General features: G+C 43.5%; 2 protein-coding genes across 6 annotated transcripts in view; one reads left to right on the forward strand and one right to left on the reverse strand.

The window, feature by feature from the left end:
- Nucleotides 1–8,163, reverse strand: part of DLG2 (discs large MAGUK scaffold protein 2) — a 1,498,860-nt gene extending 1,490,697 nt beyond the window's left edge. Inside the window, exons 1-2 of the mRNA XM_077807758.1 lie at nucleotides 6,900–8,163; nucleotides 6,228–6,427 (exon numbers count right to left, since the gene is read on the reverse strand). Of these exons, the coding sequence (XP_077663884.1) occupies nucleotides 6,228–6,246 (19 nt within the window). The 5' untranslated portion in view covers nucleotides 6,247–6,427; nucleotides 6,900–8,163. The remainder of the gene's footprint in view (nucleotides 1–6,227; nucleotides 6,428–6,899) is intronic.
- Nucleotides 8,150–21,278, forward strand: LOC144259548 (transmembrane protein 126A-like). Of its 5 annotated transcripts, XM_077807855.1 has the most exons (6): nucleotides 8,150–8,278; nucleotides 9,806–9,927; nucleotides 19,129–19,322; nucleotides 19,958–20,072; nucleotides 20,485–20,594; nucleotides 20,997–21,135. In XM_077807855.1, exons 2-6 carry the CDS (start codon nucleotides 9,815–9,817, stop codon nucleotides 21,077–21,079), a joined length of 615 nt encoding a protein of 204 aa, XP_077663981.1. In that variant the 5' UTR covers nucleotides 8,150–8,278; nucleotides 9,806–9,814; the 3' UTR covers nucleotides 21,080–21,135. The 5 variants fall into 5 exon arrangements, with proteins under 5 accessions (XP_077663981.1, XP_077663966.1, XP_077663989.1 ...); XM_077807840.1 differs by lacking the exon at nucleotides 20,485–20,594 and having other exon boundaries at nucleotides 20,997–21,278; XM_077807847.1 differs by lacking the exons at nucleotides 8,150–8,278; nucleotides 20,485–20,594 and adding an exon at nucleotides 8,416–8,882 and having other exon boundaries at nucleotides 20,997–21,278.
- Nucleotides 21,279–22,945: the final 1,667 nt, after the last annotated feature.

Consider the following 22,945-nt stretch of genomic DNA (forward strand, 5'->3'; position numbering starts at 1 on the left):
CAGATTTAAATGATAGTAGTAGTTCTTCAATTTCACATTTGAGTTCCTTCAGAACTCTTGGGTGAATGCCAACTGGTCCTGGTGATTTACTACTGTGTAATTTATCAATTTAGCAAAGTCAGTACAAACTAAAATTTCATACAGGCGACTTTTTTATACAGTTCTATATACTATACACTGAAATGTAAGTACAATATTTATATTCCAATTGATTTATTTTATAATGACAAAGTAAGCAATTTTTCAGTAATAGTGTGCTGTGACACTTTTGTATTTTTAAGTCTGATTTTGTAAGCAAGTAGTTTTTAAGTGAGGTGAAACTTGGGGTACACAAGACAAATCAGACTCCTGAAAGGGGTACAGTAGTCTGGAAAGGTTGCGAGACACTGAACTAAAGCACAGAAAGTTTAAGTGACATGTCACAAAGCAAAACAATGGCCAAACTGGGAAAAGTCCTTAAATCTCCTAACTCCCAGTCCAGTGCCTACTTCGATTAGGCTGCTTCCCAGTATGAATTTATGTAACAAATATTTGTTATATACTACTTCTACTTCTGCAGTCCTTCTATACACAGAACTTCTTATTGATAGTAGTAGCTTCTGTCACTGAAAAACTACAGGATTGGAAAGAGATTAGTCATGCTAGTAGCCAATGATTTAAATTGAAGAGTCTGAAAAGGTTAATATAAAAATTTGCTGCCACATGTTTAACTCCCACAAAACTGAAATTGCTCTTATTGTAGTCACAACCTCTGATCCTAACCATCAGCTTTGCACTGCTCCTAGTCAATTTCACAGTAGAAAGTGACAGTCAATTTAATAGAACTTGGTGTGAAAAATGGGGCTTCATGCCTGCACGTCATTTGACAAAAATACATTCTAGAACGTTTCAGCAACTAAAAGGACAGCAAAAACTTTAGACAGTACATATGTGGGATCAGCATTTTGTTAAAGGTGAAAAGGAACTACCAAAATCCATTACTTCAGTATGTACTTGATTTCCCACTCACAAGGTTAAGAGGAGCATTTACACCACTAAAAACACAATTTTCAAACCTGGGTGCCTAATGTTAGGATTCTAAATACATATTTTAGATATCTAAATAGAACTAGCCAGATTTGTAAAGATGCAGATCCCTGCAACTCCAAATGAATTCAATGGCAGCTGACATTCTCAGCACTTCTGAAAACCAGACTACTTCTATTTAGATATCTATAATATGTATTTAAAAGCCTAACTTTAGGCAATCAGGTATGAAAATTTTAAAGTTCAGCGTTTCTTTTTAGCTCTCTTCTTTTCCACTGATGTCATGTCACAGGCCAGCAATGCTATGTGTTGTTCCACCACAACATTCATCATTTAATGATGTCATCATTACCAGTAGGCTCTGCTTTAGCACACTGGAGGCTCATGTGTGCTCATATTAAATCCTTTTTTATTGATTTGTTTAATATGGCATGTCTTAGAAAGTGTTTTATATATCATCATAGAAACTTTGAAAAAATGTACATGGAAAACAAAATTTATTTACAAGAGCACCTGTGAACTGGCTACATGATAAAGCAGGCTATTTCAATAGCTGTGATGTCACAGAAAGAAGCAATTGAGTTATGTTTCATGCTTTTATTCTATTTTGTAAATATATCGAAAGATCAGGCAAATACAAAAATAAATATAGGCCCTCATCGCTTGCAGGAGCCAACTGATGTGACCTTGGGGGACTCCAAAAGGAATTTGAAAAGCTGACTTTAGTTTCTGTGCTAAATGTTTCCATAGTCTAATGAGGAAGTATATTATTTTGTCATTAGGTCACCTTTAAGATATACCATAACACCAGCATTATCTCATTGTTTGGGATAGCAATGGGTAGTATACATTGGTATATAGCATCTTTGCTTCATACCTATCTCTTTATTTCTAGTTTATGTTTGCTAAAGTGTAGTATGCAATAAAGGAAAGGAGTGTGTTTATTCACTTAATAAGCTTGTGCAATCATAGTGTCTAAAGTGTGATGTCCAACAAATAAACGTGACGGTAGTAAAGAGTATTTGATTTGATTTTAATTTTGTTAAAGTGTATTTAGAGCCAGTGAAAGGTGAGGAATTGAAAACCCCAGAGACTGAAGTCATTGGAACAGTTACAGCAGTGCAAATATCCCTAAAATGCCTCATCTTCGCTGAAGGAAGCACCTGAAGTAGTGAAAGGATACTTCAGGCTCATTTCAGTCACTGGTCTCTTTGTTGAGACTGATAGCAAGGGTGCCAACTCGGTGTTCTTAACCATGTGGACATTTATCTCCTTATGGAGTGGACTGAGACCACCAACTCATTTCACTCAAGCCATCAGACAATCATATACTGGCATAAACTGGATTAGAACCAATGGCAGGCTTGCCTTATTTCACACCCAGAAAACACCCGTTTGTTATTCAGATATTTTAATTAAGTATTTTTACTGACTACAAATAGCCTAAACTTTTCACGTTAGCTGAATTGGCCAATAAGACTAGTTTTGAAAAGGAAAAGGCAGTCCTGTAATGCTTACCTGCTTTAAACAGGTAAGGCAAGGCATAGAAGTCCGTCAGGATTTGTGTGATGTTTGCAGTCTAATGGTGAAAAAGGAGCATTCCCTCCAAAATAAAATTTCTAACATATTCCTTGCTCTTTAAAGGGGGACACAACTGAAAAGTAACTACAGTAACTCCTCACTTAAAGTTGTCCTGTTAACGTTGTTACGTTGCTGATCAATTAGAAAACATGCTCCTTTAAAGTTGTGCAATGCTCCCTTATAATGTCGTTTGGCAGCTGCCTGCTTTGTCCACTGCTTGCAGGAACAGCAGCCCGTTGGAGCTAGCTGGTGGGGGCTTGGAACCAGGGTGGACCGGCAGCCCCCCATCAGCTCCCCATTCCCCTAAGTTCCCTGTGCAGCAGCCAGCCAGCAGGTTATCAATTGCCAGCAGTTCAGCTGACCCTCCCCCCACTGTCATGTGCTGCTCCTGCCCTTTGCCTTGGAGCTGCTCCCCGCAGCCTCCTGCTTGCTGTACGGAGGTGGGGGGGGTCAGGGTGTCCCCCTCCCCCCTGCTCCTGCACCCCGCTTACCCCATTTCCATAGAGCAGAGGGGGACACAACAGGGCTCAGGCTGGAAGGAGCTTCCTGGCAGCAGCTTCTGTCTCAACTTGCTGATCTACTTAAAAAGGCAGTGTACTTAAAGGAGCAATGCGCATCTCTCTCCCTCTCACACACGGTGTGTATTTCTGTCTGCCATGCTGTCTCCCCACCCTCCATTCATGCTGCCTTGTATAGTGTGAGGCTACATTAACAACAATGGGTTAACTCTTGAGGGCTCAGCTGATTGCTAGTTCATCATTTAGCAGTAAGACATTCCCTAGGAAATATCCCACCCTCTGACTTCACTACCTCAACCAAGCTCCACAATCATCATCGCTGTGTACCAGTATTAAATTGTTTGTTTAAAACTTATACTGTGTGTGTATACACATACACACACACGCACACACACACACTATATATATAATATAGTCTTTTGTCTGGTGAAAAAAATTTCCCTGGAACCTAACCCCCCCTATTTACATTAATTCTTATGGGGAAATTGGATTCGCTTAACATCATTTCACTTAAAGTCGCATTTTTCAGGAACAAAACTACAACACTAAGTGAGGAATTACTGTAGTTTCAAATAATTCAATGTTCTGATACAGCCTCCTGATAACAGAATGTCAGGATTTTGAATTGTTTTGTTTTTAAATGTGTACCGTTTTTTCTGCTCATCTGATGATTTTTGAAGGATATTTTGGTTAAACTCAAGACCAGCATAATGCATGTTAGGATCACCCCTCTCCCTGCCCTCTCTGTGCGCGTATCTCCCTGCTAACTCCTTCACTTTCCGTAGTACCGCTGCTGCTGCTGCCACCAGGACACAAACGCTTTCAGAGGCTGGGGAAAGTACACACACGTGTTTTCTGCTGTTATCTGCTGGGGAAGACAGTAGATATGGGCTCCTTACTGCATAAGACCAGAAATGAAACTGATTGTCAATAAAACAGTGAAAGGCATAAAGCAAAACAATCTGCAAAACTTGAGGGAAAAAAACCCTCATTTTCCCCCCATTATTACTTGTAAATGGAAGTGAGATGTTCACGTTGATAGCATCCCTTTAATTACATTTTGTGAGAGTAAGCCTATTACAGACTATAAATTTAAGTAACTCAAAATCAGTAAATAAAGTAGCTGATTCACTAACATTTTTCAATCCCCTTCTGTACATATGTAATCACATTTTAATAACAGCTTTTAATATTTAAATACAAATATCTTCATACTGACATCTCTAATACACTAATTGATATGAGAGGCTAAATTGTGCCAAAGGAGCCATTTTGCTCTACCAACTGCACATTTTAAAATTTTCAAAATATATGTTCTTAAAGTAGACTGGTAAAAATTATAGTGTAAGAACTACATTAAAAATCTGAGTTAGGCTGTCTTGAAACAGAGACAGGAAATATATAGATTCTGAGATTTTTAAGGTCAGAAGGGATCATTATGATCAACTACTCTGATGATCTGAGTAACACAAACAATGGAATTTCACTCAGTAATTCCAGCATCAAATGGGTATCTTGTGATTGAGCTACAGTTCAACATCCAATTCCGAAAGGCATCCATACAGAAAAATGTACAATTCAGAGTTAAAGCTTTATCTTTCAAATGGCACTTAACTCACCTGTTGTGAACAAGTATAATATGTAAGCCTCATAGTGGAGTAAGATGACGTGTTCACAGCACAACAGGATGACTTAAAGGGCCATTATGAGGGGGTTATTTTCCTCCATAAATATTCCCATGTTTACTATGGTTAATTAAAAATAATTAACTAAATTGGTAACTAATATTATTTATTAAATCATTATACCGTTTTGATATTTTGTTTCTATTCTGCAATGTCTACAATATGATCAAAGTAAAACTTTAAGTGGAATTTTTATATAAACCTTCATAATAATCTGTTTGGTTTTACAATTATTTACATCAGAAATTTTGAATCATGGACCAGAGGTAGAAGAAGCTATTTTTGTGAAAGAAATTAATTTTGAGTTATACTGAAGTTAGCTGTGTCCATATTTTACTAATATCTCTCACTTTAGTTCTTTATTCCATACATTGGCTGTGCCATGTCAAGAGCCTTAAGTTCTAGACAGGTGATCTGCATGAGAACAGTTATTTGCCATTCTTTGTTTTATCTGCACATTTTGTAATCTAAACTAACATGTTAAATTACTGTCCTGTGTTTGCAAGACACAGAGAAACATTTATAGCATAAAAGTTTTTGGAGAAATCATAAGTATTTACCAACAATTGCTAGCATGATCACTGTAAACTGCACTTTACCAAAGCTGTGTCTAAATCCAGTGTAGTCACAAAGTGTTAAATATTTATATGAGGGAGATAAGACACTCATATTCTGAGACCAACACAGCTACATCAACACAGCAAACAAGTATTTATGTGGTGAACCTAAAAGTATAAGAGGCAAAACATGGTGCTGTTTTTTTTAAAACGCAACTTTGCTACAGTTATTAAAGTAATATAACCTTTTATATCCGAACATGCAGAAACCCCAAAGCTTGTTAAAATCATGTAGCTCTCATAATTAAAAACATTTTTGGATAACACAAAGGTTGAAACTTTTACTGACAAAGTGCACTGAAATGAGTTTTTACATTTATTTTTACTGCTACTGCTGGTGGAGTTACCTGCTGTATGTTTCAAGAAAAGGTATTGGGTTAAACTTTTTTAAAAAACAAAAACAAATCTAACTAATGTTACAGCCACCACCTTAGAATATTAAAACAAATATTTTATGGCTTACTTTCCGCTATTTATGCTCTGTTTCTATTGGAATTATTTGAGATACATAATTTAATTTAAAACCCTCTCTTGGCCACGGTTTTAAGTTTTGTAAAGGCTGATTTTTACAAAACATACTATCAAGATCAAATATGACATGACAAATCTTAAAACATTCTACTAAATGTGTGAGGGTTTTTTTAACTACAATTGTAAATGCATAAATTGTTTCCCTCCCTGCAAAAGAAAAACAAATCACTCCCCCACTGAAATGCTTTTACATTTAAAATTGCAAGTACTAGACATCTACAACCTAGAAAACGTAGATGTAAAATGAGATAGGAAACTTCATAGCCCACCTTTCTTCTTGACTGGCATTCTTGGTCTTACTTCTGGTACTGGATGCAAGTGCTTATTTACTGGTATCAATGATGTCCCACTGGGATCGCCTTGTGAGCTCAGGAACTAGGTATTTGTTCAGATCACTTAAGCAGTTCAGTTAGGAAATACTGCTTCAGTCTTGCTTTTCTAGCTGTACTCACTATTTCCTCCAGTTAAACTACCAGTGCCTCCCACAGAATAAGAAAAAAAGAAGAAAAAAGAAGAATTTTGAATTTTCCAAGAGTGGTTTTCAATATCTGTAAAATATTTTTCAATCTATAAAAATACAAGAGAAAATGCTCCTTGGCATATAAAACCCTATTATAACTCCTCTTCTGGCAGCAAAAGTTTGTCAGTTAAACAACTTTATGTAAGACAATTAAGGCACAGTCCATCTCTAGGCAGCTGTCTTAATATTCCACCTGAACAAGTTCAAAGCCATCTGAGTTTCAGGACAAAAATTCCCAAATAATCCAAATAAATTTCTGGGGGAAAACAAAAGCAATCCAGAATAATTGTATAAACTCCTTTCACTGGAACTTGGGTGAATTTTGCTAGTTATGTATAGCTGTACTGGGTGCATACACAGCAGACTAAAAAGGTCCCTTTTTTCCTCACTGCACAAATGCTTTCAAATCTCACACTCTTACCCAATAGAAGTCACTCCTCAGTCACTTTCATTTGTATTCTCTCCACCCAGCCTTATGGTCTTTAATGTCCCTCTGATCCTCCCATGTATTAAAAGAGAGGATTGAAAAGTAGGAAAGCAATCCCTTGAAAGGGAATTATTAAAGTGACCGTGCTGCTCACTGGGCACTTTGGCAGAGCAGCTTGCTTTATTCTGGAGCCATTTACTTCATGCCATTTCTTTCCTTGCAAAGCAGCCGCCTCATGAAGGTGGAGCAGAGAGGGTTTGGAGCAGAGCTTCACAAAAGGTTAATTTTCAGAAATCCTGCAGTATCAGTGGAATAAAAAAGCAAGCCATGAAATGAGTCCACAGTTTCCCCACACACACGGGCGCAGCTGCTTGGCCTCAGTATAAGCCCTTCTCTCCCCCTTTTTCTGCAGAAAAGAGTTGCATTTCACCCATCTAGATTGTTAAGAAAGGTATGAAAATGTCATGCAGCCTCCAAGTGTTTCCCTGCATGCATGAGGAGCCGTGGTGCACGTTACATAACCCTGCTTTGCATTTATCTTCTAGGAGAGATGGACACTGTGTTTGGGGGCTGTTCTGTTCTACTCTTTAATGTTCACCATTCAGACCCGGGCCTCTCTCTCTCTCTCTCTGTTTCCCACCACACAGATAGATCTTTTCCCCCGTCCTCTTCCGTCTGTCCCGGGGACGGTCCGTGCAGGGCGGGCCCGTTGGGTTCTGGGCTGCGGCGCAGCGAGGTGAGGGGGGAGCCGGGCAGGCTGGAGAGAGGCGGGGGGAGAGTGCGGGGCCCGGGAGGGGCTGGAGGACGAGGAAGCAGTGGGGAGGGGGGCAGGGAGCTGGCAGGTGGCTAAGCGAGGCTGGGAGTCGCTGGAGGCTGGGCGCGAGGGGCCCGCAGGCAGCACCTAGGAGGATGCTGAGGCCTGGGGCAGGCCTGGAGCGGCCGCTGCCTCCGCCCGGGTCAGCCGGTTACCCCCAGGGCTGAGGGGCCCCCATTGAGGGCACGGCTAGGGGGAGTCTCCGCGTCTCCAGCTGCCGGGTCCCCGCTCAGCCCCGTCTCCATGGACTAGCCGCCGATGCCGTCGCTATCCTCCTCCCCTAGCAACAAGAACCGGGCCCAGCACCGATCCCGCCCCGCCTCCAACTCCGTGGCCAATCAGGAGTAGCTATGCTGGACCTTCGGGCCCGCCCAATCATCGACGCCTTCCGAGGGGGAGTCGGGATGGGCGTGTCTAGGTCATATGACTGGTCAAGATGGCGGCCCCCAGCGGAGGACTCCGTGTGACGGGGCGGGGCCATGTTGGGGGGCCTGTACGGGTGGCGCTGCCATACCCGAAGAAGGAGCAGTGGCAGCTGGGGTAGGACACCCAGCACAAGGTAAGACAGGGCAGCGGGGCACGACTCTGCTTCACGGTGCCTGAGGAGGTCACGCTGAGACAGACCAAGGTCGCATCCGCCCAGCTCCAAGGGGGAAGCTACACAGCTCGTGGGCGACCTGTCCGCAAGGCCCCGCTGGGCCTGTGCGCTTGCAGGAGAGATCAGTAGGGGTGGGACCCTGGCAAGGCAGCGGGAGCCGCTGGTGGTTGGCTGCTGCATGAAGACACGAACAGAAAGAGACCTTAAAACAGGGTGGAAGGAAGGTAGAGGCAGAGCCATTGGACGCTCACTTGGGAGATTATTGCTGACGTCCTGAAGGTTATAGTACATAAAAAATAGATACAGTACAAGCAAAAGCAACTCTCCTTATGTGAATAGTATTAAACTGGTATCGGGGGTAGCCGTATCCACAAAACAACAAGGAGTGCAGTGGCACCTTAAAGACTACTGGATTACTTTTAATTAAAGAATAAAACAGGTTTACTTAACTACAAAAAGAAATTTTAAGTGAGTACAAGTCATGAGGCATTGAAGTTAGAAATAGTTACAAGAAAAATAAAGATGAAAACTCCTTCTATACTTAACAAACTGGACTTGATTCAAGGTGAGGTCCCTTACCACATGTTTTCAGTATATTACTTGCCAAATTCTCAGGCCAGGATCTGCTCCCAAAGTCCATAGGCTGTTTCTTTTGTTATCTTAGGTGGAAAGTAGAGATGGATGGGGAGAGAGATTGCCTCACCCACCTTGCATCTGTTATGTTATATTCTTTCCTGGGTGCAAGTCTGTTCCTAAGGCCGGTCAAAAAAGGCATTTTAAAGCAGCCCTTAGTCTTAGGTGCTGTTCCTGTAGTCACTTACACAAAGGTTTAACTTCATTACTGTGAGTAGTCCCATTGATTTCTATGGCACCACTCGTGCTAGAATGTTCAGTGTTTTTGTTTGCAGGATCAGGGTCTTACCCATCAATACTTAAAGTAAATGCTTTAAAAATAAATACATCTATGTCTAGCTTCAGGAACCAGGGAGGAAAAATTGAGCCATATATGGCCTGAAACTTTAGGAAACTCTCCCCACTGCTCATCCTTTCCTTAATTTAAAAATAACACAAGTACATCAACACTGATCAGAATGCCTCATCAAGTATGATCACTTGGTTTAAACAAAATCCTTGCACTATCTGAGCCCATCTGACTACTTATTGGTTGTAGAGCAGAGGAGGAGAATAGGGGAGATCATGATCTACTAATCACCTGTTAACTGAGGATTTATGTTCTCTCAGAATCTTATGGCAGGCAGACTTTCCTGCTGAACAGGGCAGCTTAACAGGGCTTGCATACCCAAAAATTCCCCAGACATTTTTAGCTGGATCATGTCCTTTCGGTTTTTTGAGGGCTTTTACATTCTTGAGAGGTTAAAGCATTAGCTCGTATCATTTGCCTGCTTGTCATGCAAAAGTTATCTGGTTATGTTGTGGCAATGTCATTTAACCAAAACTTGCCTTGTTCCTTCTCACTTTATGATCCAGAGCCTTAAAATGTCAGGGAGAGAGCTTGAACTAAATTCACCACAGGAAAATGCAAGGCTTCGACATACAAACAAAAATGAAGCTCTGCTAAAAATGTTCGTTCGGCTTCCAGAAGCAGACCAGTAAGTGATGCTCCTGTCTTCATTTGTTTTACCAACTAAGTAGCTTTTGTGACTTCCTTTTTTGTTCTTGTGTTTGTAAATTGATGGATAATTTTCAAAGATACTGAATCACGTTTGAAATGTAAATGATGATTTCAGGGAAATTGCTCTGTCGGGTGTAAGCTCGGTGCATCATACTCCCTCCCCAGAACAGCTGGGGAACCAGGAGGAATGCTGTGGAAAAGCCATGATAAAACCCATATATTGGAACCTATTGCCAAGCACCTAGTTGCTCAACACCAATCAGTTATAAAACAAAGCTTTCAGAGTAACAGCCGTGTTAGTCTGTATTTGCAAAAAAAAAAGGAGTACTTGTGGCACCTTAGAGACTAACCAATTTATTTGAGCATGAGCTTTCGTGAGCTACAGCTCACTTCATCAGATAAGCTTCTAATCTTAACGTGGTCAGCAAATGAGCCTTTGCCCTGTATCTAGATAATCATCGTTCCCTTCTCAGTTCGTACTGTTAGACTGAACTAAAAGTCTGAGGAAAAATTTGTTAGACTAGTGTCTTCCATTCTGCATGTTACACTTGTTATGGTGGACCATGGAAGAGAGCAGCTGCCAAAGGCCTGGACCTTATTCTGAGATTGCCCTGCAATGTGGTGGCAGGACCAGAGCCTAGGTTTCTGGAGAGAAATCTAACAAGAGGCTATGGTCAGGAGAAAGGAGCCCTCTGTGAAGTCACATTTAATGCACAAAGTTGTAGTTCAGCCAGTCCTGTCATCCTCTTTTCCTCCATTCTGCTCAAATCCTTGACCTGCAGAACAAAAACCTCTATAAATAGCGTAGCACTTCTGCCTCTACAGCCCCCTTTGCTGACTTCTCAGCAGCAAAAATCCCTTTTTTCCCCTTATAAACTTTTTAAGTGTTCAAGCTTGACTAGGTTCAGCTGGACTCATTGCCTTGGACTCTGAAAACCCCTGCTGGGATTTCACCTCAAAACCCCTACAGCACTGCCTGGATCAGCAGGGTCTCACAGGGACACCAATGGAATAGTGAGGCAGGACTGCAGAACACCCAGTAGGCAGTGTTTCTCAAATGCGGCCACCACAGGCTTTTCGTGCAGCCATGACAGCCCCCTGAGTGGTGATTGGGGGTAGGGGAAGCATGGTTCCCTCACTCCCTGTTGCTCCTGGATGCGCTCCCCTGCACCGCCTCTGGAAACAGGTGGGGCACAACACTGCAGGAGCAAGGTGAGTTCTTGACCCACCTTGGGGAAGGGGGTTTGGGCGGCAGACTCCAGCGGCGGGACTTGAGGAGCCTGGCCATGTGGCCCTGGGCTCCAACCACAGGGCAGCAGGTACTGACACCTCCCCCTTGGCCCTGGTTCCAGCTGTGTGGCAACTGGCGCTGGTCCCTTATGCCTGTCCCAGGCTCCAGCCGCACTGTGGCGAGTGCTGGCCCTAGGCGCCGACCCCTAGCTGCACAGCAGCGGGCTCCAACCACAGGGCTTCGGGTAACAACTCCCGGCTCCAGCTGTGGGGTTTCAGTCTCTGGCCCCCCAATTCTGGCCGTGCAGTGGCGAGCACTGGCTCCAGCCGCCAAAGCCCCGCAGCAGGCTCCCACTGCGGGGCTTTGGGCACCGACCCTTGCAGGTGCTGTCCCCCCTCCCCATCTCCAGCCGCCCAGCCCCTTGCGCTGATCGCCTGCCCCCGCCGCATGACAGCAGGCTCCCAGCCACAGCTCTGGTCCTGGGCTCCGGCCATGCAGCGGCGGGAGCTGGCCCTGGGTGCCAATCCTTGGCCTCACAGCAGCTAGCGCAGGCTCCAGCTCCGGACTCTGGCAATGCGGCAGCAGGGAGTGGTCCCAGGCACTGACCCACACCTCTAGCTGTGCAACAGCAGGCTCCAGTCCCTGACTCCAGCCATGCAGTTCCTGTCCCTGGCTCTTGGCTCTGGCCGTGGGCTCTGAGCCCCAGCCCTGGCTGCATCGCAGCAGACACCCACCCCTAGCTTTGGCCGTGAGGCTTATCACCCACTCCCATCACCCCAGGCCCCTGCTGCCTCCTGCAGCCCCGCATCCATCCCACCATTGCCTCCCCCGTCAATCGTCTGGATCAGGGCTGGGTCCTGTGGCTTGCTGAGAAAAGTGATATTAACAAACATACAAGTATCACTTTTCACAATCTCCCAGATAGCTACTAAATCTGCTGTGAAAAGTGATACTTGTATATTTGTTAATATCACTTTTCACAGGCTCCCAGGTAGCTACTAAGTGTGCTGCGAAAGTGACATTAACGAATATACAAATATCACTTTTCACATAGTTAGTTTTATTACTGAGTCTGCAAAATAACCGTACATATATAAACTACAATGATTTGGATGTGTATTTGTGCATATTTAATTGTTTTTCCTGAAGTTAATTAAGTATTTTAGGAAAAAGTGTCAGTGCAGCCACGAGCGAGAGTTAGTAGCTGTACTCTGAGGCCAATGTTGTGAGAACCCCTGCCCTAGGGGACAGGGAATGACCCTGTACATCCCATCACATGCTGCCTGTGGAGAGCTTAACCCACATCAACTGCTACAAAGATTGTGACTTCTGGAACGGTAGCAGTTAAGCAGTGGTGGTGTAGCCATGTTGGTCCCAGGATATGAGAAAAACTAATATGTGGCGAACTAGAACAATGCTTTTGCCAACTCAAGGAAGTGTTTCACAAACAAGATGACACCACCTGCAACTACCACATCCCTACCACCAGTCATAAGAAAATAGAATCATCTGACTGGAACCCCCCAGTGGATGAAACCATACACTGGATCATTACACGGATTGCTTCAAGGCGGGGAAGGGGGAGACTGAAATCCTTAAATATCACATCCGCCACTAAGAGGATAGCGATACCAATCCGGAAATCCTATCCCCACATAGTGCTCAAACCAGCAGACACAGGAGGTACCAGCATAGTTCTCTGTCATGATGACTAAGTCAAAGAAGCCAATCAACAGTTCTCTGACCCCACCTACAATAAAGAACTCCTAGAAGACCCCACACCACAGTTCACACTGGAATTGAAGGATATCATCAAATCCTTTCCCAAACAACTCAAAGAGAAACTCTCTACAAACTCAATCCCCACAAACCCACCCCATGGACTTTCTACATGCTTCCTAAGATACACAAACAAGGGAACCCAGGCAGACCCATCATATCTGGCCATGGCACTTTTACTGAAGGAATATCAGTACTCATAGAAACCATCCTCAAGCCACTCACCACACAACCGTCTTCCTCCAGAAACTGTACAACATTAACAGCCTCCTTCAGAACACCATCACTGCCCACCGCCTCCTTATATACCAACATTCCTTACCATGAGAGCATCACTGCCTGTCTCAAATACCTACAAAATAATAAACAGTGCTTAGAAATCCACCTCAAACACATCACCAAACTCATCCATTTCATTCTTACCCATAGTAACTTTACATTTAACAACAAACGTTTGTTCCAAACCATAGGAACAGCTGTGGATAATGCAATATGTTAACCTCTTCATGGGTCACCTCTAGGAAGAATTTCTGGAAAAATGCACCCTGAATCCAATGATATACCTGAGATACATCAATGATGTTTTCATCCTCTGGACAGACAACCTAAACTCTCAGTACAAGGATTAGGGCCTGTCTTATAGTGCCTCCTTCTACCGGACCAGGCTTTGCTCTTGCTGAGTCAGCTCACTCCTTGGGTTAATTCTGTCTGAGTGCTCTCTCAAGGAATCCAAGGAAGCAGTTCGCAGCATGGTTAGTTCTTTTATTTAAGCCGCCTTACCGTACAAAATCTAAACCTTGCAGATTCTTCCGTCAAGGTCTGTGCAGGCTGACTTGTCCATTTCCCAAGTCTGGCTGTGTCTAAATAAGCATTTTTGTTGGTCAGGAGCATGGGAAAAAACCCATCCTCCGGACCGACATAAGTTTCACCAACAAAAGCACTGGTGTGGACAGCACTGTGTCAGCAGGAGATGCTCCCCCGCTGACATAGTTACCACAACTTGTTGGGGGTGGTTTTAAATATGCCAACGGGAGAGCTCTCTCCTGTCAGCATTGAGCGGCTACATGGGAGACCTTACAGCAGTACAGCTGTGCTGCTGTAAGGTCTGTAGCGTAGACGTAGCCTCAGTCCCTCACACCAGTAACCAAAATTTCTTGGCTCTTACCTCAGAGTCTCAGCAATAAAGTACTCCACACAATCTCCCAGCTGTCTGTTTGGTTTCTAGAGTAGTTCCTCCTTGCAACAGCTCCACTAGCAGTCAGCGCTGTCAACTTTCTGGAGGATATTTCTATCTTCTCTTCTCCCCCACCCCATTTCCTGCTGGCTTCTTTTATAAGGATTAGCTAATTAAATTGCAACTTTTTGGGCTAGTCTACACTGGCAATGTTAAAGCACTGCCGTGGCAGCGCTTTAACATGGCTTACGTCGTCGCAGCACAGCGTTTGGAGAGCTCTAAAAAAATCACCTCCATGAGGGGCGTAGCTACCAGCACTGGTGTACTGTCTACAATGGCGCTTTACAGCACTTGAACTTGCTGAGCTGAGGCGTGTGTGTTTTCACACCCCTAAGCGAGAACGTTGCAGCGCTGTAAAGTGCCAGTGTAGACAAGCTCTTTCTCAGGTGCATAGGGTGGGGCTAATCAGCCAGCCAGCTGTAGGCCTTGGACCCCAAAGGAATTATCCTTATACCTTCACACTCCCTCAGATTTCCACCACAACTTCAACAACCAGCACCCATCCATCAGACTCTCTCTAGAACGCTCTGGCACCAGCATCAACTTTTTGGACACCACAACCAGCTTCAATAATGTACCATACAGGCAACTATATACAAGAAGCCCACAGATTACCACACCTACCTCCACAACTCAGTAACAGTCCCAGACACACCAGGCAATCTATTATCTACTGCCAGGCTCTCAGTACTAGAGAATATACTCTGAAGAGACAGTCCAGGATACACAGTTAAAACTGCCTTACCCAATTAAGGACACTCCACCAGAGAAGTAGATCGCATCATGGAACAGGCCACCCCAATATCCCTATAGATTGTGCTTCAATAAGGAGGGGGAAAAAAATTAACAGCACACCCCTAGCTGTCACCTACCACCCTGCACTAGAACCCATACATGGTAAAAGCAAATAATTATAACCCATAGTAAACGGGGACCACATCCTCAACTAAATCTTTCACAACCCCCTGCCCCTTTTCTGGCCTTCAAATACCCCAACCTTGCCAAGCTTCCCACAGACCAGGACACATCAACTCAAAGCGGCACCAGTCCCTGCCAGAACAACAAATGCAAAACTTGCAGACAATCTCCACTGCTATAATGATCAATACCCCCCACAACACACCTTTCAGGATTTATGGGTCCTGCGTATGCTCATCACAACATATGGTGTACCACATTCAGGGCATCAAATACCCCCAACAACAAATTGTGTATGAAACCAATCAATCACTAGGCTCTCCAATGAACTCACATAAAAATGATCGGACAAAAACACCCTACCCTCCGTGAGTGAACACTTTTCACAAAGTAATCGCCTGTATCGCTCACCGGCCTCATCCTTAAAGGAAACCTGCAGAACACCTTCAAAACGTGAGCCTGGGAGTTCAGACTTCTCATTCTGCTGGATGCTTAACCAGGACAATGATTTTGCATCCAATGAAGTGAGGGGGAAGGATAGCTCAGTGGTTTGAGCATTGGCCTGCTAAACCCAGGTTTGTGAGTTCAGTCCTTCAGGGGGCCATTTAGGGATCTGGGGCAAAAATTGGGGATTGGTCCTGCTTTGAGCAGGGGGTTGGACTAGATGACCTCCTGAGGTCCCTTCCAACCCTGATATTCTATATTCTAAGTGAACTGTAGCTCACGAAAGCTTATGCTCAAATAGAAAAGGAGTACTTGTGGCACCTTAGAGACTAACCAGTTTATTTGAGCATGAGCTTTATATATACACAGAGAATATGAAACAATACCTCCTCCCACCCCACTGTCCTGTTTAACTTGGATTTAAACTTGGAGAGTGGTCAGTTTGGACGAGCTATTACCAGCAGGAGAGTGAGTCTGTGTGTGTATGGGGGTGGGTTTTTGGAGGGGGGTGAGGGAGTGAGAGAACCTGGATTTGTGCAGGAAATGGCCTAACTTCATTATCATGCACATTGTGTAAAGAGTTGTCACTTTGGATGGGCTATCACCAGCAGGAGAGTGAATTTGTGTGGGGGGGTGGAGGGTGAGAAAACCTGGATTTGTGCTGGAAATGGCCTAACCTGACGATTACTTTAGATAAGCTATTACCAGCAGGACAGTGGGGTGGGAGGAGGTATTGTTTCATATTCTCTGTGTATATATAAAGTCTGCTGCAGTTTCCACGGTATGTATCTGATGAAGTGAGCTGTAGCTCACGAAAGCTCATGCTCAAATAAACTGGTTAGTCTCTAAGGTGCCACAAGTACTCCTTTTCTTTTTGCGAATACAGACTAACACGGCTGTTACTCTGAAACCTATGCTCAAATAGATTTGTTAGTCTCTAAGGTGCCACAAGTCCTCCTTTTCTTTTTACTGATTTTAGGGCCCATTACAACAACTTGTTACACAGCTTGTTCCTACTAGCCCTCCATTGTCCTACCACCGAAGAGGTGTTAATTGCCCACTTCATTGTAGGAAACCATTTAAAATGTGTGAATCCCTTATGTTTAACAATCTATCCCACCTTGTATTGAGCCTGGACCCTCTAGTTTAATCTTCTCCATACCTGAGGAAGAGTTCGGTGATGCTCGAAAGCTTTTGCACCAACAGAAATTGGTCCAATAAAAGCTCACCCACTTTGTGTGTCTCCTTTGTAAGTTTTGGTAGTCATTTTTCTTAAGATGCAACGTGTGTAACAAACCTAAGTTGGAAAAGGGGAGGAAGAATTGAAGGTGACATTGTGGAAGTGATGCAGTCGCACAAGCTGTCTTATGCACAACCTGATGATTCAGATAAAAGTCATTTTTGCAATTAATTAGCAGTATATAATCCTTACTACATCCAGTTTGTTTACATAACACTTGTCTATTACGTATTAACCTCTGACCTTTTTCTTTTTTTTCAACCCACCTCTGCCTATTTTTGTTTGTTAAACTTCCGCAACTTGGGGTACTGTAGAGTCAAAGCAAATAGGCTGGACATCTGAACCAAAGGGCAAACAGAGGGATAATTGGGATAGAATAGGAAGGGGAGATGCGGTCTAATGAGTTCCTTCATCCTGTAACCACTCTAATGCATGCATTAAATTTGATCACGCTGAACTGAATACACCTAGTTAGGATTGAAGCCAAGATGCGTTCTTACCTCACCTTGGATGTTTTGTTTGTATGTACCTTTGTCTTTTTATACTTAGACTGTAAACTCATCGAGGCAAGGATGTGTCATCTTACAGTATCTGTTCATATAACCCCTAGCACATTTCAGGAACTACTAGAATATAAATAAGTAATTTTATCACTGCTCTGCGGACCATTTTAAAGAATACTTGATTGAGTTCAATAGAGAGTTCTGCTTAAGGTTGGATGGCATATGTCTTGGTTAAAACAAGTGGGATGCAGCTTTTAATAGTTAATATGGACTTGGGAAAAAAATGAATTGGGATCTAAAACCCTGTATTGCCTAAGTCAGAGGTGGGCAAAATACAGCTCGTGGGCCAGTTCCAGCCCATCTAACATTTCTGTCGAGCCTGCCAGGCTCTTTGGCTGCCCCCTCATGACCTCCAGGCAGCTGAAAATCCTGCAGCACAATGGAGTGCTCACAGCCTGCCTGCCATGACCCCATGCCGCTCCTGGAAGCGGCCAGCTGTTGCTGGCATGTCTCTGCACACCCCTGGTGGGGGGCTCCACATGCTGCCCCCACCCCCAGCACTGTCCTCACCACTCCCATTGGCCGGAAACTGGCCAACGGGAGCTGCGGGGGTGGTGCATGCAGGCATGGGCAGTGCACAGAGACCTGCTAGCGCCTTCCTCCCAAGGGGTACGCAGAGATGTGCCAACAGCAGCCCGCCTGCCTGCGCCCTGCCGCATCGGGAGGGGCCTATGGTAAGCGCCTCCTGGTCAGAGCCTGTGCCTTGCACCCCCTCTCGCACTCCAGCCCCCTACTCCAGGTCAGAACCGCCTCCTGAACCCAAACTCCCTCCCAGACCCCGCCCACCCTCCGTTAATGTAGTAGATCAAGGATCGGCAACCTTTGGCATGCAGCCCGTCAGGGAAAGCCGCTGGCAGGCCAGGACGGTTTGTTTACCTGCAGCATCTGCAGGTTCGGCCGCTCGCAGCTTCCACTGGCCACGGTTCACCATTCCATGCCTATGGGGGCTGCGGGAAGCGGTGTCCAGTACATCCCTTGGCCCATGCTGCTTCCCGCAGCCCCCATTGGCTTGGAACGGCAAACTGCGGCCAGTGGGAGCTGCGATCAGCCAAACCTGTGGACACTACAGGTAAACAAACTATCCCGGCCCGCCAGCAGTTTCCCTGATAGGCCGTGTGCCAAAGGTTGCTGATCCCTGTAATAGAAATATGCGGCCCCTGATGATGTACTAAAATTCGTGGAGTGGCCTCCCTGTAAAAATTATTACCCACTCCGGCCTAAGTGGTTTGCTTTTGCTGTGTAATACCAAGGCTAAACTTCAATGAACGTAATTTTTTCCAGACAGTTTTTTGTATAGGGGCTTCTCACATAACCTAATGTTTTTATTAGAATGTTACCAGAGGGAAGCGTAAGATCATTTCCAACACCCACAGCATTTACTGTACCAAATCAGACTGTTGTTCCTCAAAAACAGTATTTTTACCTCTGAGTTGCCTATACCATCTGTCTGGATATGCCTGTGGTCCCCTATAATTGTAGAATCTCAGTTTTAGAAGATAACCCCTCCATGTAATTCACTGGCCAGTTGTGCCTACTTCAAGGTGTACCTACTTGTTCTTCCCTGATCCTTACCACTATCACAGGAACTTCAGGCATACAGCAGAGAATACTGTACCTAGTTGCTTCTGAAAGCAGGATGACTCCATTTTAGATCATCTTCAGAGTAGTAATTTAATACAGCATGTTCCCAAAGACATAAGACTGAACAAACAGATATCCTGTACACCACACAGTTGCTTAACATTTTAACCTAATTTTCCCCCCCACAGGAAACTCTTAACACATGGATCATACTTCCTAGGAATAAATGGAGGCTTTTGCGGTTTAATAGCAAACAGTTTTTTCAGACGCATCCTAAATGTGACAGAGGCTCGGATTGCTTCTAGCTTGCCAATGGCTGTTCTTCCATTCCTCACAACAGCAGCAATTTACCACGGTGCTGTAACCGTACCTTTAATGTCAGGTAAATTTTTAATTCCTTATGAAGGGCACTGTTTTCAAAGGTCCCATGTCATAAAAACTGTCAGCGTGTTATATACAATACCAGAAAAGCTTATGCTTATTGCAAAACAGTGAAGCAATGTAGTGTTGAAAACCTCACCTTGTACATGAACTGCCAGGTGCACAGAACAATGTCAGAAGACACCACTTTTACATTTATGCATATACCTAAAACATTCTTCAACCTGAATGGCGTGTAGGTGAGGGGATATGGATGGAACCGATTTTTCTATGACACGCCCCACTAATTTTTGAACACTTCACCATCAATGGATCTGTGTTTGCAACTCCCCTTTGAATCAGTAATGCTTATGTAAAACTGTTTGTTGCATCCTGGCACTTAAGTTTAGGTGCAATTACAGCCATACAAATTGGGTTATATTTGATTGGAAACTCTATAGAGCTGAACGGTGGAGGGGTGTCATAATACACTAGGTAGACTCTTCTACTTAATCTCTTCTAGTTCCAGTTCATCATAGCCATTTCCGCTGACAATATATTTCACTTCAGAGAGCCTGCTTCTTTAAGCTCAGGTTAAAATGTAAAAACAATGTAGATACTGTATCTTAACTGTGAAATGACTTGTTTGTCACCTAGGTGATCTAATGTGTGCAACCTGTGCCTTAGTGAGAGGAGGATTAATTGGGTCTGTTATAGGTGGTCTATATCCCATTTTCTTGGCCATTCCTATAAATGCAGGACTTGCAGCCAGGTATGTGAAATTTTGTTATACTTTGGTTTCTTGGGACAAATTAATTATACACAGTTCTTCTCAAAGCGTAATTGGCTATTTCAGTCTTTTTGGATATTACAGAGCAAAAAAGTTTTACAATGGGTGGAATAAGTAAGATTGCAGAGCAGCATTCATAAATCTTATCCTGCCTAGCCCCTGCTGTGTGATGAGTTCGGCAGGCTGAGTGGGACATCTCTTCTATAGGAAAACCAGAGTTGCCTAAAATATGGCTAACCTAATGTTTGAAGGTCTTTGAACAGAAGGTGGATAACTAAGCATAGTGCTAATCAATTGGAACGGAACAAGATTAAGGAACAGATCCAGGAACTGAGGACAGAGAGCCGGGCACATGAGCTCCCATCTCAATGTTGACTCCCTTTTGTGATCCTAGGCAAATTACCTCTCTGCCTCCACTTGACAAAATGAGGGTATACTTTACCCCCCAGGGGCATTCTAAGGACTGGTCTGTAAAGCAATTTGAAGTTGAGCCTTATAATCATGGCAAGTATTAATACTTTACTTCTAATCTGGAATACTAGATCACTGGTTCCTAGTACCCAAAAAAGCTAGTAAGGGTATGTCTACACAGGAACAAAAAACCCATGGCTGGCCGACTCAGGTTCACGAGGCTGTTTCATTGCTGTGTAGACTTCCAGCTCAGAATGGAGCCTGAGCTCTGGGACCTAGAGCCTGGGCTGCAGCCCAAGCCCAACACAGCAATGAAACAACCCTGCGTCCTCAGCTCTGTAAACCCGAGTTGGCTGGCATGGGCCAGCCAAAGCTGTCCAATTGCTTTGTAGATATACCCAACACCTAAAATTTGTGTAATTTTAAAGAGGGAGATAGGGGAAAATCGGTGGTAAAGTAACAAGACTAAGTTGTACTGTCCTGTGTTCTGTATAGGTACAGCTCAGCTCCCTTGCCTGGGAAAGAGAATATGTTACGCTTCTGGATTAAAGTCTCTCAACCAATCTTTAAGAAGATGAGTTTTGCTATCCTTCTGCAGGCTGCATTTGGAATTTACCTCAGCTCAAGACAGTATGGAATATTTATGAAAATGCTCCAGCTGCCTGAAGCAAGCAGCAATCCTGAAGAACTCGAAGATTAAAACTAAAAAATACACAACTCTAATGCTTGTGTGGGTTACTACAATAAACCGTGAAACTAAATAAGGCAAGAAAGTTACTGCTTTGTGGGTTTTTTTAAAATAAGTAAATCAAAACTTTTCAATGTGTTTCACTATTAAATGGTAAACTGAAACAGAATTTTGTTTTGTGTACTACTTTTAGAGGGGAATACCCACTTCCCAAACACATTTTTGGAAGCACAATTCAGTGTTCATTATGTATGACCCCTACAAACTTATCATAGAGCAAAGGTTATGCAGTTTTTTTAAGTTATCAGGGAGCACTCAAAACTCCCCAAATGTACTAAGAAATACATATATGCTGATTTTGTGCATCAGTCAAATGGGATTAGAGGTGCTGCATTAATACACCCATGTCTCTCCCCCCCCATCCCTTCATATCAACCACATAGTCTAGAGGCAATGTACAGGTATGTAGGACTATCATCAAATAGAGTTAATTCAACACTGAATTAGGGATCTTGCTGGCAGTCTTTTTTTTTTTTTTTTGGTGCTCTGGTAAACCAGTCTTGAGTGAAGTTGAACTTGGGGCAATTTAATACTTCTGATGCCTCACACCTTATTTGAGCACCTGTTCATCAACAGAATTACACAAAAGATACATCTATAACCTGGGTTTTTATTCATAATGTTACAAACCAAAAAGCAATATGGATAAGTAGTTACCATAGTATAAGTACTGTATTTATTTTACCTGCTCAGGCGTTGAGACAATATGTTCCAAAACAAGAATGCAGAATCTAGATCAGTCCTTGTTCGTTTTCCATGTAATAGCATCTTAGTTTAAAGTATGCCAACCAACCTCCTCCTTCCATCATTTCCTTAGGATATTATTGCACAGCAAAACATCTTGCCCTCAGGAAAGTTCTTAATTTAGCCTATTATTTAAACCCACCACGTGTGTTGGGCATTTTTATGTAAGACAGGGAAGTGAATTAGTCAAACATGCTCAGTTCTGTTCCATGAAAAGACATCCATGAATCATTACAGTTGCACTCCATGCTAGAGTAGTTATACAGCTGCAGTACAACGACATCAGAGAGGGCAAAGAACTCAAAGACCCCCATACAAGGCAGCAATTGCATCCTTAGCCAATGTGGCCATGGCTGCAAGGACAGCCACCAGGCAGGGGACAGAGAGTTGTTTTTTGGGAGGGGGGAGCTTGTAAAATGTGAATTTGTTTCCAACAACCCCTTAAGTCTTTTCATGAGCTTATCCTACAAGATTAAACTTAATAATGGATGTGTGCATAGGACTAGCTTTATTTTCTCATCAACTGGAACAAATGCTCCAGAGTTTGGCTGCAGACAATGCAAAATACCCTTTTCAGCATTCTAAAAATAACCAGAACCTTCTCCCCCTCTTCTGGAAGTCCTGGGGAAATCTGAGCAGCTATAGGAGGAAAAAGTTTTACCTTAGATTTTTTTCAGGGGTTAGGTTTCTTAACTCTTTAAATTTTCCTCCAAGCTGAGGGTGTGGAGTGAGGGGTCAGAAGCAGCTCTGGACAAGATGGTTCTAGACCCAATCCCCCTCTAACTCCCTGAATTAGAGCTAACTTCCAGAAGAAGTTCTTCTCATAGAGCTTGTCTATGGAATTTTTGCATTTGCTTTAATAGCCAGCAGTTAAAGTAATACTAGTCCCTAGAGTAGATGCAGCCATACTGGTATAAAAGGTACTTACGTTAATGAAGCTTATTTACATAAG

Source organism: Eretmochelys imbricata, chromosome 1 (assembly GCF_965152235.1).
Source record: "Eretmochelys imbricata isolate rEreImb1 chromosome 1, rEreImb1.hap1, whole genome shotgun sequence".
Lineage (NCBI taxonomy): Eukaryota > Metazoa > Chordata > Testudines > Cheloniidae > Eretmochelys > Eretmochelys imbricata.